Consider the following 21322-nt stretch of genomic DNA (forward strand, 5'->3'; position numbering starts at 1 on the left):
GAGTCGCTGTTTACAATGACCAGGACACACACCCCACTGGCTTCCTACCCACTAACACTGCCAATTGTGTTAGTATGGACGACTGACCAAGCCAGAGGTACCGCTGACAGCTGGATTCGATCCCAGAGATCCCACCGATCTCTGCGGTGGTAGGCGAGTGCATTCTCCACTGCGCTACCCAGCCGCACCTGTAGCCTGTATATATGATGACAATACATTAATCTAATCTCATTTTGATCGGTCGCAAAGCACTTCCGCCACCATTTTTACACGGCTGCATCGCATCAGTTGCATTTAATGAGCTGGACAGGTGTGTCTAAACTCTCGACTTTTTGCGATTTCATTTGCAAACGGCACAGAGCCTGGCTTATAAGGAGCTCTCGGAGGCATGTCTTGTACGAGGATGCCCTAGACAGGAACGCGCATTCATAGTGACATTCCTCATTGCCGGCATCAGGGGCGGATTTAGGATTATAGGAGATCCGGGGCTTAGCCCAGATAGGTGCCCGCATTTTCTTTTTTTTTCTATTTTTTTGTTTTTTTTGTTTTTTTTTTGCAGGCAAGGGGTGGTTTCGAGGGGGTCAGGCACGACCCCCTCCACGGCAATTTTTTTTTTAATTTAATTAACCTGTACGTGCAATTTCCTGCAATATAGAGCCTTCAATCTTGACCAATAAAGCTGCTCTTTTCACTATAAAACTCAGTTAACCATAACATAGTTATGGTTAGATTTATATATTGGGGGGGGATATATCATATTTTTCATATGATCAAAAAGTGGTGGAGCAAGAGCATACCTTTGCTCCCCCAAGTTCAATAGTGGGAGAGCAGAGATGCTCCGAATGCTCTTATGGCCAGGCGTCTATGATTCACTGATACAAAGTAAAATAGTGCAGTGCAATAAAATAGTTAGTAAAATAGAATAAAATAATGCAATAGTGCATTGCAATAAAATAGTTATCATCGTATTTTTTCGGGAGGCCGGTAAGGAGTGCATTACAGTAGTCGAGTTGGCTTGAAATAAAGGCATGGATCTGGTTTTCAGCGTCCTTTTGATTTATAAATGGCCGTACTTTAGCTATGTTTCTAAGGTGGAAGAATTAAGTTTTTGTCAACTTGTTGATTGTGATTTAAAGCTTAGGTCTGAGTCTACCATGACACCAAGACTTAACTCACTCAAATACAGTTAGCATCTGGATAGACCACAGATGGAAATTAGCTTCTGGTAAATCTGGTGCAAACATATAACATGTAACAATGATGAATTGTCAAAAAGAAAAAAGAAAAATCATTTAAAATTTTTTTTTTTTAAATAGATTCGGGGCTTTTCAGAAAACAATCGGGGCTTGAGCCCAAGTAGCCACCCCCTAGCCCCGCCCCTGGCCGGCATCCCAGCTGTGATCGTTTGAGCCACTTAAGACATCTTCCCCACGCGTTGGGGAATCAGAGTGAACTTGTCGTCGATTCTGTCTCAGTCGGTTCCAAGATGGTTGCCCTAAGAGAAGTCTTTGGAAAATGTTGGAGAATGAGACCCATTGATACTTTGTTTGTTTCTGACTCAAAGTGTGTGTGTGAGAGAGAGAGAGAGAGAGAGAGAGGGGGGGGTGAGAGATGAGGAAGGGGCAAGAGAGAAAGAGAGCTGGGAGAGTGTTTGTGTGTGTGTGAGAGAAAAAGAGGGGGGGGGGGTGAGAGAGATGAGGAAGGGGCAAGAGAGAAAGAGAGCTGGGAGAGTGTTTGTGTGTGTGTGAGAGAAAAAGAGGTGGGGGGGGGTGAGAGAGATGAGGAAGGGGCAAGAGAGAAAGAGAGCTGGGAGAGTGTTTGTGTGTGTGTGAGAGAAAAAGAGGGGGGGGTGAGAGAGATGAGGAAGGGGCAAGAGAGAAAGAGAGCTGGGAGAGTGTTTGTGTGTGTGTGAGAGAAAAAGAGGGGGGGGGGGTGTGAGTCCTTTATTCATTGTTTTAAATTATTATTTTCTTTTAAGTTATTTTGTGCATCACTCTGTTTTGAATTTGATGCAAATTTGCAATACATGAGGGTCATCCTTTTGTGTTAAATGGCTCCATAAAGCAAGCATTTGTTGACTCATGTTGATAAGAGTATTAAAACTTGAAAAATACCAATTTAAGGTAGATTTAGAAAATAAAATAAAATGTGATTAATTTGCGATTAATTAAAAACACGGTGGGGTCCCGGCCCCCTCGCCCCTCCTAACGAGGTGCGGGGGGTAGGACTCCGACCATGCGTAGTGGGGCGCAGTTACCCCAAAACGCACAAGTCACAGAGGGTGCCACAAGGGCCAGCTGTATGAAACAGCTCCGTCACGGCCCACCCGCTGGGTGGACCCCCCCCCTGTGACGGTTAGTCTGCCACACCCATTCTTACACCAGAAAGTTCTGGGCCAGGTCTGCCGAGGCATCCGCCAGTGAGCTTCCTAGGAATGCTGGGGCCTACAGGTGACCAGTACAGCAGAGCATGGCTGACACCTGGTGGACACTAGGTTAAGACTGACCCCGCCCGGCGTGGCCAGGATGAGTCCTGCGTCCCCCAACGCAGCTGCCCCCCGTAAAAACATGTCATGTCATGTCATGTAGCCTACATTTCATTGTGCCAAAAATGCCTTTATGCGATGCAGTTAATTAAAAGTGTTACATTGTTTTATATTATAGTTTAGTTAGCAGTGTTACATAGATCTATATTATAGTTTAGTTAGCAGTGTTACATAGCTCTATATTATAGTTTAGGTAGCAGTGTTACATACCTCTATATTATAGTTCAATTAGCAGTGTTACATAACTCTATTTTATAGTTTAGTTAGCAGTGTTGCATACCTCTATATTATAGTTTAGTTAGCCGTGTTACATAGCTCTATATTATAGTTTAATTCAAAGTGTTACATAGCTCTATATTATAGTTTAGTTAGCAGTGTTACATAACTCTATATTATAGTTTAATTCAAAGTGTTACATAGCTCTATATTATAGTTTAGTTAACAGTGTTACATAACTCTATATTATAGTTTAATTCAAAGTGTTACATCGTTCTATATTATAGTTTAGTTAGCAGTGTTACATAGCTCTATATTATAGTTTAATGAAAAGTGTTACATAGCTCTATATTATAGTTTAGTTAGCAGTGTTACATAGCTCTATATTATAGTTTAATGAAAAGTGTTACATAGCTCTATCTATATTATAGTTTAGGTAGCAGTGTTACATAGCTCTATATTATAGTTTAATTAACAGTGTTACATAGCGGAACAACAACACAATCATCAAATTTGGTGATGACACAGTAGTGGTGGGCCTGATCTCTGCCAACGACGAGAGGGCCTACCTGGAAGAGGTAGAGAATCTGTCACAGTGGTGTCAGGAGAACTGCCTCTCCCTGAACGTCAGCAAAACAAAAGAGATTATTGTGGACTTCAGGAGGTCGGGGGTCAAGGACTACAGCCCCCTCAGCATCGACGGGGCACCGGTTGAGAGAGTGAACAGTTTCAAGTACCTCGGAGCCCACATATCCGAGGACTTGACATGGACCACACACATTGACAGTGTTGTGAAGAAGGCACGACAACGCCTCTACTTCCTCAGGCGCCTAAGGAAGTTCCAAGTCAGTCAGAAGATCCTTAGGAACTTCTACTCATGTACAATAGAGAGCATCCTGACTGGCAACATCACCTCCTGGTTTGGGAATAGCACTGCACAAGACCGTAGCAGACTACAAAGAGTGACACGTTCAGCCGAACGCACAATTGGAGGGGGGCTTCCCACCCTCCAGAACATTTACAACAAGCGGTGCAGGGGGAAGGCGAAGAGAATCATCAAGGACTCCAGCCACCCGAACAACTGCCTATTTGAACTGCTGCGGTCAGGCAAGCGATACCGGAGTGTTAAGGCGAGCACAGAAAGACTCAGAAGAAGCTTCTATCCCCAGGCCATCAGGCTGCTCAACAAACAATAAACACTATGCAACAACCATCAAATGCACACACACCCACACGCACACACTCACTTAAACAAACAACACACTGCAGCACCCAAAATGGCATCTGGTCATAAATAAATATTTTTCAGAGTGTTGCATAATAGTTGCGATTTTAATTTCAAACGTTTTCAAGTATTAACATCACTAACATGTCACAACAGCATGTAGAATGTATATTATATATTATAGTGTAATTAACAGTGTTACATAGTTGTATATTATAGTTGAATTAGCAGTGTTACATAACTATATATTATAGTTTATTAGCATTGTAAGCCCTAATGATACTAGTGATGTATTCAGGTAAACTTCTATCTAAAGCCCTAATAATAATAATAATAATAATAATAATAATAATAATAATAATAATAATAATAATAATAATAATAATAGTGACGTATTGAGGTAAACTTCTATATAAAGCCCTAATAATAATAATAATAATAATAGTGATGTATTCAGGTAAACTTCTATATAAAGCCCTAATAATAATAATAATAGTGATGTATTCAGATAAACCTCTATGTAAAGCCCTAATAATAATAATAATAATAATAATAATAATAATAATAATAATAATAATAATAATAATAATAATAATAATAATAATAATAATAATAGTGATGTATTCAGATAAACTTCAATCCAAAGCCCTAATAATAATAGTGATGTATTCAAGTAGACTTCTATCTAAAGCCCTAATAATAATAATAATAATAATAATAATAATAATAATAATAATAATAATAATAATAATAATAGTGATGTATTCAGATAAACTTCTATATAAAGCCCTAATAATAATAGTGATGTATTCAGATAAACTTCTATATAAAGCCCTAATAATAATAGTGATGTATTCAGATAAACTTCTATATAAAGCCATAATAATAATAGTGATGTATTCAGGTAAACTTCTATATAAAGCCCTAATAATAATAATAGTGATGTATTCAGATACACTTCTATATAAAGCCCTAATAATAGTGATGTATTCAGATAAACTTCTATATAAAGCCCTAATAATAATAATAATAATAATAATAATAATAGTGATGTATTCAGATAAACTTCTATCTAAAGCCCTAATAATAATAATAATAATAATAATAATAATAATAATAATAATAATAATAATAATAATAATAATAATAATAATAATAATAATAATAATAATAATAATAATGATAATAATAATAATAATAATAATAATAATAATAATAATAATAATAATAATAATAATAATAATAATAATAATAATAATAATAATAATAATAATAATAATAGTGATGTATTCAGGTAAACCTCTATGTAAAGCCCTAATAATAATAATAATAATAATAATAATAATAATAATAATAATAATAATAATAATAATAATAATAATAATAATAATAATAATAATAATAATAATAATAATAATAGTGATGTATTCAGATAAACTTCAATCCAAAGCCCTAATAATAATAGTGATGTATTCAAGTAGACTTCTATCTAAAGCCCTAATAATAATATTAATAATAGGTATGGATACATGCATAAAATACACACAAGGAGGCCATGCCATGCAGTTCAAAGTGACAAATCAGTAGGTAACACTAAGATAAGATATTCCTTTATTGATGCCCTTGGGGAACTGAGGGCATCATAGCAGCATGGGGGAGAGGTTCACTGTGTACCTTCACTGTCTGCCTCCACCTTGTTTCATTTATCTCTTTCGAGATTAACCTGATTTATTAAATTCATGTCTCGATTATGCTGGATTCTCTTTGAACAGACATCACATTTTATCACAAATAGCACTTTTATTCATAAATGTTATCTAGCAGGTAAACTTCTATATAAAGCCCTAATAATAATAATAATAGTGATGTATTCAGATAAACTTCTATCTAAAGCCCTAATAATAATAATAGTGATGTATTCAGGTAAACCTCTATGTAAAGCCCTAATAATAATAATCATAATAATAATAATAATAATAATAATAATAATAATAATAATAATAATAATAATAATAATAATAATAATAATAATAATAATAATAGTGATGTATTCAGATAAACTTCAATCCAAAGCCCTAATAATAATAGTGATGTATTCAAGTAGACTTCTATCTAAAGCCCTAATAATAATAATAATAATAATAATAATAATAATAATAATAATAATAATAATAATAATAATAATAATAATAATAATAATAATAATAATAATAATAATAATAGTGATGTATTCAGATAAACTTCTATATAAAGCCCTAATAATAATAGTGATGTATTCAGATAAACTTCTATATAAAGCCCTAATAATAATAGTGATGTATTCAGATAAACTTCTATATAAAGCCCTAATAATAATAGTGATGTATTCAGGTAAACTTCTATATAAAGCCCTAATAATAATAATAGTGATGTATTCAGATACACTTCTATATAAAGCCCTAATAATAGTGATGTATTCAGATAAACTTCTATATAAAGCCCTAATAATAATAATAATAATAGTGATGTATTCAGATAAACTTCTATCTAAAGCCCTAATAATAATAATAATAATAATAATAATAATAATAATAATAATAATAATAATAATAATGATAATGATAATAATAATAATAATAATAATAATAATAATAATAATAATAATAATAATAATAATAATAATAATAATAATAATAATAATAATAATAATAATAATAATAGTGATGTATTCAGGTAAACCTCTATGTAAAGCCCTAATAATAATAATAATAATAATAATAATAATAATAATAATAATAATAATAATAATAATAATAATAATAATAATAATAATAATAATAATAATAATAATAATAGTGATGTATTCAGATAAACTTCAATCCAAAGCCCTAATAATAATAGTGATGTATTCAAGTAGACTTCTATCTAAAGCCCTAATAATAATATTAATAATAGGTATGGATACATGCATAAAATACACACAAGGAGGCCATGCCATGCAGTTCAAAGTGACAAATCAGTAGGTAACACTAAGATAAGATATTCCTTTATTGATGCCCTTGGGGAACTGAGGGCATCATAGCAGCATGGGGGAGAGGTTCACTGTGTACCTTCACTGTCTGCCTCCACCTTGTTTCATTTATCTCTTTCGAGATTAACCTGATTTATTAAATTCATGTCTCGATTATGCTGGATTCTCTTTGAACAGACATCACATTTTATCACAAATAGCACTTTTATTCATAAATGTGATCATCTAGCAGAAACAAATTGCTTGTAATTGAGATGAACATATATAATCTATTTTTATATAAATTGTTTAAAATCCCAATATTGTTGTCGGTCCACCAGACCCATGAACTTTGGGTGAGTAACATAAATGCAAACACCATACAAGGGTTAATAGAGATCAGACGTTTTAAATATTACGAAGATGAAGGTGATCTTTGATGTGTCAATCAAATGAGAGAGAAGGATGAAAATCAGTTTTATCAGCATTTAGGAGCAACACATTTAATGACATCCCATTTTTTATTACAGATAAACATGCCTCTAAATGTAGTCGTTTCTCTCTTGTTTCTGTGCAGAACATGATGATGTGAGGTTGGAAGGAGGCAGACGCTGTGCTGGGGAAGTGGAGATCAACCACCAGGGAGACTGGAGACCTGTAGCAGAGTACAGTTCATCACCATCATGGACCATGAAGACCGCAGCTGTAGTGTGCAGGCAGCTGGACTGTGGCTCTGCTGTTTCAATAGAACAGAGTGATGGTTCTGAACAACCTGCATGGAAGTTTCACACTGACTGTTCTGGCTCTGAGTCTGCACTGAGGGAGTGTAGAGGAACAGTGTGGTCTGAGTATTACTCTCCCAGCCTGAACGTGACCTGCTCAGGTAACTCTAAACACTAACATCACATTCAGCTGCTGATCTTTACAGTCTCACCCTCTGTCTCAATGACTGTCAGTGGGTTTACATCTGCATTGTTCATTCATTAGGTGACTTAGGTCACACACACTCTTGTCATCTATCGTATATATTCTTCTTTATTATTATTCCACCACTTTCTCACAATGCTACTCCTCCCAGAGCGTAGGATTGGTATTTGTTTGACAGTGATGCTACACATACACACCTATTTCTTTATTTTGCACCATTTCAGCAAAACAGTACAAATTAAACATTGACCATGACAGAAAGTGTATATAAAGGTGCTGAGTAGAGGCAAGAGACCCAGATGGGCCTATACAGGGCCTCAACTCATGAATTAAATCATTGGATACTTTTTTTGTTAAAGGGGAACTATCTTATAAATGGCCTTTTTGAGTGTTTAGCATTGTTTCCTAGCTATGTGAACTTATATTAATATGATCTATGTCTCAAAATTCTCATATTGGCGCATTCTTCCAATTCTCCAGTCACAATATTCACCCTCACTGAACTAAGTCATTTGAAAATGTGCCTATATGTGATGTCAGAGAGACACCGCTGCATGTTAATGTTCAGGGGGGCCGGCCCGGCGCAGTGGTTTAGGAGCCCAGGCTGCATGTTAATGTTCAGGGGGGCCGGCCCGGCGCAGTGGTTTAGGAGCCCAGGCTGCATGTTAATGTTCAGGGGGGCCGACGCTGCACAGTGGTTTAGGAGCCCAGGCTGCATGTTAATGTTCAGGGGGGCCGGCCCGGCGCAGTGGTTTAGGAGCCCAGGCTGCATGTTAATGTTCAGGGGGGCCGGCCCGGCGCAGTGGTTTAGGAGCCCAGGCTGCATGTTAATGTTCAGGGGGGCCGGCCCGGCGCAGTGGTTTAGGAGCCCAGGCTGCATGTTAATGTTCAGGGGGGCCGGCCCGGCGCAGTGGTTTAGGAGCCCAGGCTGCATGTTAATGTTCAGGGGGGCCGGCCCGGCGCAGTGGTTTAGGAGCCCAGGCTGCATGTTAATGTTCAGGGGGGCCGGCCCGGCGCAGTGGTTTAGGAGCCCAGGCTGCATGTTAATGTTCAGGGGGGCCGGCCCGGCGCAGTGGTTTAGGAGCCCAGGCTGCATGTTAACCCTTGTGCACCCTTAGTCGCTTTTTCTACTTTTTTGAAATATTTTGAGTGTGTGTGTGAGCACAGCGGTGTCTGTGTTTATTATTATTTCATGAAATTGGGTAAATATCTTAATTTTACATATATGTTCATTGTGTGAAAAGCTTATAACATGAAACACTCTAGAAAAATAGTTACAGATTTAGTGCCTTCTTTACCCCTAGTCGCTTTTTCTACTCCCATCCACTTCAATGTTAATAAAACCGCTATAAAACCGCCATAAAACCGCAAGTCTAATTTTTTTTTTTTTTTATCTCTAATCTCTAATTTTCACATCATATATCGATAAATAAACAGAATAATTACACCAGGCATTCAAAATACATACAATACATACCTTTTAGTAATAGATTAGTACTAACCGGTGCTTACTAACGCTTACTAACGGCTATTTCTGACCGCTATTTCTGACCGAAATAGTCAACCTTTCTTTTTTATAATGGCAGATTCTTATTCACAGGAATTTTGTCCCGTTTTGATATGCTGTAAAGTAGTGGAAAAAAATAATAGATATATGGTGAATATGGCGGTTTATCCGTCTTTTTTCAATAAAAACTGACGTGGTATCAAACAAACACTAATTTAAGTGGTTAAAATTCGAAGATATGTGTAATTTTTTACAGATATCTTGAGAATAGGCTATGAATGTTAAACATGGGTAAAAAAATGTTTTAAAAATAGTAAACAGTTAAAATTATATGGCTTTAAACATGATGTATCTTTTCCTCTCTTAAGCCCAGTGAGCTCCCCCATCGTTAGGCATGCACAAGGTGTTCAGGTGAACACGCTGCTCAGTGGTTTAGGAGCCCAGGCTGCATGTTAATGTTCAGGTGAACACGCTGCTCAGTGGTTTAGGAGCCCAGGCTGCATGTTAATGTTCAGGTGAACACGCTGCTCAGTGGTTTAGGAGCCCAGGCTGCATGTTAATGTTCAGGTGAACACCACGCTGCTCAGTGGTTTAGGAGCCCAGGCTGCATGTTAATGTTCAGGTGAACACGCTGCTCAGTGGTTTAGGAGCCCAGGCTGCATGTTAATGTTCAGGTGAACACCACGCTGCTCAGTGGTTTAGGAGCCCAGGCTGCATGTTAATGTTCAGGTGAACACCACGCTGCTCAGTGGTTTAGGAGCCCAGGCTGCATGTTAATGTTCAGGTGAACACCACGCTGCTCAGTGGTTTAGGAGCCCAGGCTGCATGTTAATGTTCAGGGGGGCCGACGCTGCACAGTGGTTTAGGAGCCCAGGCTGCATGTTAATGTTCAGGGGGGCCGACGCTGCTCAGTGGTTTAGGAGCCCAGGCTCAAAACAGCTCCAGATCTTGAGGTAGAAAAATGCTGTTTTTGAGGACTTGATTAGAAATACAAAACAATGAATAAAAAAATATATATATTACAGAGGTGTTCCATAGACTCACAGGAATTGTGTAAAAGTGCCCAAATAGTGAAAGAAATAGTAAAATAGTTCCCCTTTAAAGTGAAAGTAAAATAAGTTCATAAAATGTTTTCATAATATTAAAGGGGAACTATTTTACTATTTCTTTCACTATTTGGGCACTTTTACACAATTCCTGTGAGTCTATGGAACACCTCTGTAATATATATATTTTTTTTTATTCATTGTTTTGTATTTCTAATCAAGTCCTCAAAAACAGCATTTTTCTACCTCAAGATCTCGAGCTGTTTTGAGCTGATGTGGCAAGAGTGCAGGTGCCACTGTGTGCAGCTCATCTTCTGTCTCAACATTAACATGCAGCGGTGTCTCTCTGACATCACAGATCAGCACATGTTCAGATGACTCAGTTCAGTGAGGGTGAATATTGTGAGAGGAGAATTGGAAGAATGCGCCAATATGAGAATTAGAGACATAGATCATATTAATATAAGTTCACATAGCTAGGAAACAATGCTAAACACTGAAAAAGGCCATTTATAAGATAGTTCCCCTTTAAGATAATAATAATATTATAATAATGATAATGATAATAATAATAATAATAATAATAATAATAATAATAATAATAATAATAATAATAATAATCGAACTAATATTAATAATAATAACAAAAACAACAACATTAATAATTAGTCAAAACAAATATTTAAGCCTGGATTTGAGTGATGAAATAGATTAGCACTTTTTTATTATAGAGAGTTTTGAATTCCAAATTGTAGGAACTTATACTGAACTGACCTAATGTTGTGTGGAAGAAATGATGATGCATATTATTTGATTGCCTCGTTGGATATGAATGAATACTGGAGTTTGGCATGAAATAATTATGGAATACAATAGGAAATAAATCTAAATTAAAGGTGCAGTTAAACATAACAATACATATCTGTTATACAATAATATCAAAGATTGATAGTATTTTACGTTGCCTAAAAAGAGGAGCAGATTGATTAGAAGTAGTATGGCAAGCCTTATTAATTTATTTTGCAATATAAAAAGTTTATGAAGAGAAGTAGGAAAAGTACTGGCCCAAATAATATTACAATACGATAAATGGTATATCAAACTATAATAAAGTGTCAAAAGACAGGAGCGATTCACAAGAGAAGAAATCCTTCTAATAATGCCATATGATTTCATAACTTTTTTGCACATGAATGGACTCCCCACTGTAGCTGAATTCTCTTAAAGAGACAGGACCATGAATGAGCCTCATACACTTCCACTGGAGAAACACACAGACACACAACTATGGGAGGTGTCAATCATCTCAGTACAGACTTATACATGAATTGGTCTGGGTTAAACACGCCCCTATTCTGAAACCACACCCACACTCCCTTTCATATCTCAGGAAGACTCAAGAGACTCGTGGGTGGCACCATTGGACTCATATCGGCTTTCATTGGTCTATGTTTGCCCCGGCCCTACACTTAAGTCCCGCCCCTTTTCCATACGGTCGTGGCAGTCAGACGCACCCGGGCAGCGTCCGGTGGAGAGTTTGCCTCTCCGAGGAGCTGTTGCACCAAGGCCGTCCCCTGTGAGATGGCCTAGGTCCAGCTCTGGTTCCTCCGTCGGTGGGCCGTCGGCGGATGGGTCTGAGACACAAGCTCTTTGCCTCTGCTCGCTCCCGTCGTAAGATGGTGAGCTGCAGGGGCGAACGTCCTGGCTTTGGGGATCTGCTGGAGCCAGACGAGGGTGCTTCTGCTCGGTCTCCTTGTCCGATGGAAACAGAGGATTTTATGGAGGGAGCGGGAGCGCTCTTGTTTGACGACCCGGTGGAGACATATCACTCTCCCCCTCAGGGTGTGGTAGAGTGTGATATGTCTCCTTGGGGTCCCTCGTCATTCGGTGTTGGGTTAGAACCTCCGACTCGGGGACGGGATGCCCTACTATCAACCCCGTCGGATGGTGGCGCCACACGTGCGGGAGGGACGCGGGCTGCGAGGAGGGAGGTACGCATGGAGAATTACATGCCTTGTTCCCGGAGCTCATGGCGGCCGCCGCAGCCAGGGGCGTACCTTCCTACAGGCGATATAGGCGGTCGCCTAGAGCGCCACCCAGAGGGGGGCACAAAAAAAAATAATAAAAAATTCTTTTTAATTTTTAATTACATTTTTTTTTCTCTGTGCAGTTTTGGCACCCCCTCTATATCTGCAACCATTATTTTTACATAAAAAAAATTCTAACATAAAGGAAAATGAGCCAAAAATCTAAAACGGTCGGTCGGTCTGAGCCTCAGCTTTAGGTGTTCACAGTCAGAACATGCTAGAGCGCTGTGCATTGATGGGTATCGGTCAAGTGTTTATAGAATTGAGCATTGAGGAAAGAAAGACTAACGTTAGAGAACTATAAAGAGGCAAAAGCCATAAAAAAAAGATAATTACAAAAAAAATAAAAAATTACAAAAAAATAAAAAATTAAAAAAAAAAATTTTGGGGGGGTGGCGCAGTGGTGAATCTCGCCTAGGGCGCCAAATGTGCTAGGTCCGCCCCTGGCCGTAGCCGCTAATGGCGTGGTGTTGCCACAGCCACTGCCTGCACCTGTCCCTGATGACTTGATAGGTCATCTCTGGCAACGTCGTCCTGTGAGGGAGACGGACGTTGTCTGTCCATTCTTCCCCTCAATAGAGGCCTATGTACGTCAGGGACAGGTAATCTCCCGCATCACCGGCCTTACCCCTGCCTACGTGCCACGTGGGTGGCGGGTTTGTTCCATGGATTGAAGGAGGGGGTGCCTCGGCTTGATAGCCCGATGGCATCTATCCTTTGTCCCGAGGTGGTGTGGGAGCCGTTGCGGAAGCCGGTTCCCCAAGGGAAATCAGCTAGGCAGTTGGCCAACTGGGGTGACCAGTCATTCATCGCCGCGACGCAGAGCCTGGCTGTGACGTCTAACATCGTGCAGCTGGCGCGCTTCATGTCGGGGATGATGATGGGCGGGTCAGCGTTGAACGAGCACCATCACGTCCTTCACGCCCAGGCGGCTGGAGCCATCCTGCACCTGTTACAGCTGCAGGGAATCGCCGCCGGGAAGATACGCGCCCTGGCCACCCTATCCCAGCGCCACCTTTGGCTGGAGCAGGCATGGGTGCCGGAGCAGAAACGCCTTCCCTTGCTCATGGCCCCCCTCTCCGATGCTGGGCTGTTCGGGTCAGCCATGCAGCAGATGACCGCTGCATGCAGGGACATGGAGTTGGAGCGCGCTGTGCTTCAGCCCCATTTTTCTCCACCCGACGCTGCCGGTGCTGTTTGACGGAGGCCACGTTGTCGGGGATCCGCGACCGTCGCCGCTGCTGGGCCCTCGGCCAAGAAGGCCCGGGGCGAAGAGGGTGCCTCGTCCGCCGCAGCCAGACGACCCACGCCCGGAGGTGAGGGAAGGGATCGTCGTGTCCAGGCACTCCAACACCGTCCCTCCGGGCCCGCTCTGCGTGGGGGCAAACACCGAGCTGCTCGCGGCAGGCGCCGCTAGTTTTTCCCCTTGTTTACCCCTGTTCCCTTCCCCGTCCCAATCATATAATTTTGTTCGAATTAAATAAAGGGTCCCTCCTGGTGAGGGACTATTTTTTGTTACAAACTGTGTGTTTATTCACTATATATGTTGGGGATACGATGTGTGAACCTTCGCTTGTTTGGGGTTGGTAGGAGAGGAGGACTTTTAGTCATTTAGCCTGGTCGCTACATATGTTGTGCTTAGCAAGGCCTGTGGCTAGCACTCGGTCGAAAGTTTTTTCTTTCCTCATCCTGAAGACATTTGTTTCTTCTTATGGTGGTAAGGTTTACCATTGTCTGAGGGGTTGTGTGCATTCTGTTACATTGGTAAACAATGGCATTGAGTCTACAGCTTGGAGTGTTAGCCTACGGAAGTGCTCATATGTTAGCTTGTACCCAGGGTTTTTTGGCTCTCTCTCAATCTTCTGTGTTTTCTTCTTAAAACATGAAACAGGGGTGTTGTGTTCACACGTAAGCCTTCGGCCTTGTTTATAAACCCTATTCGCAGACGGGTTGTCGTCTGTGACTAGCGTGCGTTGGGTTAGCTTATCCTGAGGGTATATGCTTCTCCGTTAGCATGCTGGCTACATAGGTTTCAGCTGCCTTGGCTTGTTTACTTTCGTATTCGGGGTGTGGGATCGTGAGGGGGTGTCCTGATAAACCCCTCCTTCCCTCTTTTCTGATTGGTCAGGGGGTTGGGCCCTCGGTCATTCAGCCCTGCCGCACTGATTGGTCGGCACGGCACGGGCAGGGGGGGGGGGGGATAGGGAGTTCCATGACTCCTCGCCTGTAATGGTCTGTTGAGTCATGGGATTCCCCCCGCCATAGAGTACGTCACTGGGTGCATTTTTATTAGTTACTGACTTCCATGAGTTCTTACAGGCTCCATATATGGACCACTGTTGTTGTCAAGTTGGTGTTACGGTGCATGGGAACTCAAGAGTTCTGCTGCGCCCTGTGTATGTGTGTCTTCAGCCTTTTATCACGTGACTCAATATCACGTAAAACCTTCGATTTATTGCTCACGTGGGAAGTCACTCTGGGGGTGCCCCGTCCCCTCTATTATGAAGCAGGTTGACGGGGTGTTGTTTTTTCCCTCAGCCGCGTCATATGGGACCCATGTCCGTGTTTTTTGTCTGTAAAAAGGCGGCTTCTTGTCGTTCTCCCAGGCGGCTTGGAGGAACGGTATCTGGGTTCTTGTTTGAATTACCATTGATATGTTTTGGGTCTCGATGTGTATGTAGTGCTGGCCCTGGGTGCTTCTGATAGGAACCACACATGGGCTTGCGCGCCTTGGTTGCTCATCATTAAACAGCGTTTTATGGGGCAACTGGGATGGAGTTGTCTCTTCCGAGCGCCAGTTTACTAGGCTTGTCTCGACGTATTCTCGTTCATCTCTGGGGGGTGTTAACGGAATAGATCCAAGCATTGGTAGGGGGCTCTCACGCCTTGGGGTGGGCCACCGGGCGCGGTGCTTGTGTTCCGACCGTCTGGGTGGCGCCCTCCATGATGTTTTGGATCGACACGCGTACCTGCCCCCCTCCTGGGACTGGGGATGGCGGCGTGTTTAGGGCACGGGACTGGTTGTGGTCGTGCGGACCAATCCAGTTAACCCGTTGTCCGCCGGGGCACAGATCTGCTGTTCTGGTACCCTGAGGGACTTGTGCTTTTTCAGGGGGAAAATGCCGGGTCGGCCTGGGCGTTGCAGGGTTGATGTTATGGAGATGTTCGTGATTGTGTCACTGCGTGTTATCCTTCACTGTTGCTTGGTCCATGTTGTGTTCAGAGCCTCCTCCTCAGGGAGTTTCAGAGCCTCCTCGGTGAGTTCAGAGCCTCTCTCTCAGTGAGGGAGCCTCCTCAGAGTTTCAGAGCCTCCTCCTCAGGGAGTTTCAGAGCCTCCTCGGTGGGTTCAGAGCCTCCTCCTCAGGGAGTTTCAGAGCCTCCTCGGTGAGTTCAGAGCCTCCCTCTCAGTGAGGGAGTCTCCTCAGAGTTTAACTTGTACCTTGCGCTGTGCTAAAGGAGCCTGGTCCTTCTCCATTCTTTTTCGCCCCTCTCTTCTCCTGCTTGGCGGGGCTGGGAGGGGGCTGTTGAGGTGGTTCTTGTGGAATCCCTCTGGCATCCCTGTGTACGTCCCGGTCCGCCGGGCTCAGGTCTGGATTTATTTTTGACCTGCTGGCCTGGGTTAACCCCTTCTTGAAAACTCAAACACTTGTACTGTGGTATAGCCAGTGTATACCCGCAGTTGTGTTTTGGAGTTTTTCTTGGGGGGTTATAGGAACAACCACCTCATGTTAGAACCAAGGGGGTGGTTGGTTCCCTGGTGTGTTGGTAGCGGAGTCAACTGTCGGGGTAGGCCGGGTTTGGCCCCGTCTGCCTGTGAGTGTGCCCCCGCACCTTTCATGACATCTGCCAATCGTGTCAGCCTTCTCTGCCTCGGCCCCTCTAGACGGTCGGGGGGGGGGGGGGGATTTGTGGAGGCTGCGACATGTTGCACAGCATACCAGCATACGCCCCTTCTGCCGGGGTGCTGTTTTCAGCAGACCCCTTTGGCGCCTGTCTAGTCCGCAGTGATCCAGGCTCGGATTGAGTGGCCTGTTGCCTGGATTGAGGGATCAACCTCTTGATGGTTGTCTCCCCGGTGCGCTGTCTGGTCCCGCTGTGGGTGTAGCCTTTTGAGTGCTTGGGGGCAGCGTGCTGTTGGGGGGAAGGGCCTGCTCTTGGATGGGCCCTGTCCGAATACGCTGGCGATGTGGGGGGTGGTGTCACTAGTGACCGCCTGGTGGGGTGCTTCGGCGTCATTGGCCTCATCAGGCCCCCCTTTTTCCGGGGGGTCCAGTCCCTTCCTGTCCTCCTTCGCACTCCGCTGCTACGGCCTTGCCACAGGGTTGGGTTTGCCCTTGACCCCCGTGATGTTGGGGGTTGTGACCGGCTTTTTTTATTTGATTCCCGTTCGTTCCCTAGTGGCGTGTGGGTTGCGCGTTTGTGTAGTCGTGGGTTCTTATGTGGAGGTAAGTCCCACGGTCTGCTCACCCTGTGTGTTTGAGTTGCTAGACCCCTCTTCGCACAGTCGGATCCGATTCCCTCCCATCCTCCACTAGGGGGGTCCGGGGGGCTCCGGTCCTCCCCGGTTCTGATGATTGTGGGGGGCCTCAGCGGGTGTATTTGTCGAGCTTCCGCTCTGCTCAGCTCCTGTATTCCAGTAGGACGCAGAGCGGTAGCCATAAGATATATAACGTATGGTTATGTCTATAACCATAGTTATATGAGTATGGCGGACGCTCTGCGTCGGACGCGCTGAGGACCCCGTGGTTTTCGCCTTGTGGTGAAAGTCTGGGGAAGGAGCTGTTAGTATGACCACACCCCTGCTTATATAGGAGCGGATGGGGGTGTGGCCAGGCGGATAGGTGTAAAGGTGCATGTGGACATTTATTCAGTGCTAGTACTGATACAGGGTTGTATTCCAGTAGGACGCAGACCGTCCACCATACTCATATAACTAAGGTTATAGACATAACCGTACGTTATAGACATAACCGTACGTTAAAGGAAGTAACATTCAATCCAGCAAAGGTTTTTTCTAACCCAATATTATTTGGAAATGCAATTGTTGTGCCTTCAAAGCAAATCGATTTAATATTGGCACATAATGAATTATGAATATACATGTCTAACTTCTCATACTATACTTGTCATCTGTACGTGTGCTCTCTCTATATATATATTTATTTTTAACTGAACTTATGAACAGCAGTCCTACAGGTAGTTTTGATGTCAGTCCTACAGGTAGTTTTGACAGAAATCAATTAACATAGACTTAGGCAAGTGCAACAGAGTAATTAGAAAACATTCTTGAGCATTTAAAATCAATAAATCCGTTAAGACAGCTGTATGACACCAGATGGCTGATGTGAATTGCTGACAATGCATCAGCCTGCGTGTGGATTTGTCAGAATAATGAGACCGGACTAAGGTTGCCGCAGTGATGTGAAATTTCCCATGACTAATAAACTCATGACAACACCGGTATTACCAGTGACATAGGACATTTGACATAATGACGCTCAATATGTAAAGCAGCTAAATTGATCCGCTGTGTCTAGTCTGTTTTTAATTCCTCAATGTATCCATTTGGTACTACACTCTGCAGACATGCTCTGCTCTCACTCTGTTTCTGACTCTTTTTTCTCTCTCTGACTGTGTGTGTGTGTGTGTGTGTGTGTGTGTGTGTGTGTGTGTGTGTGTGTGTGTGTGTGTGTGTGTGTGTGTGTGTGTGTGTGTGTGTGTGTGTGTGTGTGTGTGTGTGTGTGTGTGTGTGTGTACAGAGTCTGTGAGGCTTGTGAATGGATCTGGTCTGTGTTCAGGCAGAGTGGAGATGAAGTCCGATCAGGCGTGGAGGTCACTATGTGAAGCTGACTTTGACAAGCAGGATGCAGAGGTGGTCTGTAGGCAGCTTGGCTGTGGGGCTCCTTCAGCCCTCCAGGGGGCGCTCTATGGAGAAGGAGAGGCTACAATCGGGAACAAAGAACTCGAGTCCCATCTCCTGGACTGTGTTACCTCTGACTCAGGTAGAAACACCAGCTCACCTGGCAAGACTGTTGGCCTCACCTGCTCAGGTATGGAAAACATTATGAATTACTCATTGATTTAATTAGGATTTACACTTTTAATAATGATATAACTGGTTTAAATATAGTATTTGCATTTATTTATTTACTGACTATATTCAAAACATTATTTCATGCTTTTAAATAAAAACAGTATGTCCCAATCAAGCTGATTTAATAAATAAAATCAAATAAAATCAAATGTATTTGTAAGACCAGACAACACACGGTAATGTCCCCATGGGCCGGACACATCTTCTTTAAACAATTCAAGAAGAAACATCACAATAGGTCAAGAACAAAACACCATAAAGTCCAAAAAATGTAAAATAAATGCAAAATAAATGCAACACTCCCAGACATACCCCACGCGAAGGTAAGGAAAAACTCACTAAAACTGCACTGCAAAAAATGCACTACAGGCAATGTGAAGGAGAGAAACCTTAGAAGGGCCATTCAAGGGAGGCGGTTAGGTGGCCGAGCGGAGATTGCGTTCGTCACCAGCCCCGGAGCTGAGCTGGATTTGCCTGTTCGAATCCAGCTCACAGCTCCGGGGTTGTCACCAGCTTGGCTGGCCGTCTGCACTGATACAATTGGCTGTATCAGAGGGTGGGAGAAGCTGGCGGGGTGGGTCCGGGTCGTTGTAAACAGCGACTCCTACAGTTCGGTCGGGGCGCCTGCTAAGCGCGGATTGGACGTGAGGGGGATAGTGTGGTCCTCCCACACGCTACGCCCTCTCAATGAGAATCCGCGCTGCCAGGTGAAAAGAAGCGGTGATTGGCTGGACGTGTGTCGGAGGAAGCACGTGGTAGCCTCCACTCTCCCAGATGATCTGACTGTGGGGGGTAAGTGCGCAGCGACCAGGAAGGGACTGGGAATTGGCATACGACTAACATTGGGATGGGAGAAAATCGGAGGAAAATGGAGAAAAAAAAAAAAAAAAAAAAAAAAAAAAGGGCCATTCAAGGGGGGATCTCCCTTCTTAGATGTCGGTGATAGTAGTGTTGCAGTAAAACAGGCGAGCAGTTGGTAAAGCATGCACTCACATGTGTGAGTGAGTGCATGCGATAGCAACTGAACATTTTGAAAGATTAAAGATACAGCTGATAGCGGATCTATTTGAGGCAAAGGGGCGGCGCAGAGGGTCACATCCTCCCGGTCATCATCACGGGACGTCCGACACTCCAGTCATCACTCCAAGACAGCCAGAGACAGGGAGACAGGGAGACGGGACAGGCGTTAGACAGTTTGCGTGATTGTGATGGGCGGACATAGCAATAGATACAAGTGGTAAGCATATATGTGAATAGAATATGTATATGTAGTAAGCATATTATGTGAATAGAATAGAAGTACTTAACCCAGCAATGAACTCCACGTCTGAACCATGTTGACAGACCACGGACAGAAGATGGTAAGAAGCTGATCCGTGGGCTTGTTGTTATGGTTTGTAACCGACCCCAATCGCACAACACAAGACAGGTATGAGGGTAAGCCAAGAAACGGGCATTTATTGAACAAAAGGAAAAAACCGGCACTGTCCCTTTAAGGGAGAACCACAAAATACTGGAATAACAAGAGGGGAAGGTACAGTGCCTTTAAGAGGCGAGCTGGCTAAGGGGAAGGCAAGGGAAACAGGGCCGGAGCAAGGGAAGGCTGGAAAACAGGGAGGAACTAGGAGGACCGGACAGGAGGACTAGGAGGAACTAGAGAGGGGAGAACTAGGGACAGAGGCCCGCGGAGGCGGGCTGGGGACAGGGAGGACTGGGAAAGCAGGTGGGAACATCAGGGCCGCTCTGCAGACTTCTCTCGGCAGATCTCCAAGGTGGGAAGACGGGGCCGAGAGGGAGAGAGGAGAGGGTTAGAGTACAAAGGGGGAAAACAGAGCAGGTGCAGGAGAGGTGACTAGTCCAAATACAAAGTTATCCAAGTAAAAACAATCTTCGTGTAAAATACACAATGAGCAAAGTTCCAAAAACAATTCAAGGTGAATACTATCTTCGGTGTGAACAAACACACAGTGGGAGATGTAAAGTCCAAAAATAATATTATCCCAGTGAAAACAAACAAAGGCACACGCTGGGTGAGTGACTGTCTGATTAAAAAGGTGGTAATCTTCAGTGTTATAGAAACACACGAAAACGGAATCTGATCAAGACAGTCAGTAAAAACTCACCCAGACGTTTGTGCGCAAAGAGCGCTGGAACAGCAGCGGGGCGAGAGCGTCGCCACCGGGGAGCCGGCTGTCCGAGCGGAGGTCAGAGTGGTGCGCCACTGCTTGGAGTGCGCGCCGGTACAGAGAGACGCATCTGGAGTGCGTCTGCGTGGAGGAGCGTGCCAAGCTCGGAGGTCTGGATGATGCGCGTCTGCTGGGAGTGCGCGCTGGTACGGAGGAGCGTGCCAAGCTCGGAGGTCTGGATGATGCGCGTCTGCTGGGAGTGCGCGCTGGTACGGAGGAGCGTGCCAAGCTCGGAGGTCTGGATGATGCGCGTCTGCTGGGAGTGCGCGCTGGTACGGAGGAGCGTGCCAAGCTCGGAGGTCTGGATGATGCGCGTCTGCTGGGAGTGCGCGCTGGTACGGAGGAGCGTGCCAAGCTCGGAGGTCTGGATGATGCGCGTCTGCTGGGAGTGCGCGCTAGGCTCGGAGGTCTGGATGGTGTCTGGGCGTCTGCAGCGCGGAGGTCTGGATGTGCGTCAGGACGACTGCTGCGCGGAGGTCTGAAGTGGATCACTGGGATGC

General features: G+C 43.4%; 1 protein-coding gene across 1 annotated transcript in view; it reads left to right on the plus strand.

Moving 5' to 3' along the window:
* LOC311234996 (scavenger receptor cysteine-rich type 1 protein M130-like) overlaps positions 1–21322 on the plus strand; it is a gene marked incomplete at both ends in the record, with an annotated part of 109728 nt that overhangs the window by 36034 nt on the left and 52372 nt on the right. The window contains 2 exons of the mRNA XM_084322306.1: positions 7553–7858; positions 18341–18592. Coding sequence (XP_084178432.1) covers positions 7553–7858; positions 18341–18592 — 558 coding nt within the window. The remainder of the gene's footprint in view (positions 1–7552; positions 7859–18340; positions 18593–21322) is intronic.

The sequence above is a fragment of the Notolepis coatsorum genome (assembly GCF_963971535.1).
Source record: "Notolepis coatsorum genome assembly, chromosome: 10".
Classification (NCBI taxonomy): domain Eukaryota; kingdom Metazoa; phylum Chordata; class Actinopteri; order Aulopiformes; family Paralepididae; genus Notolepis; species Notolepis coatsorum.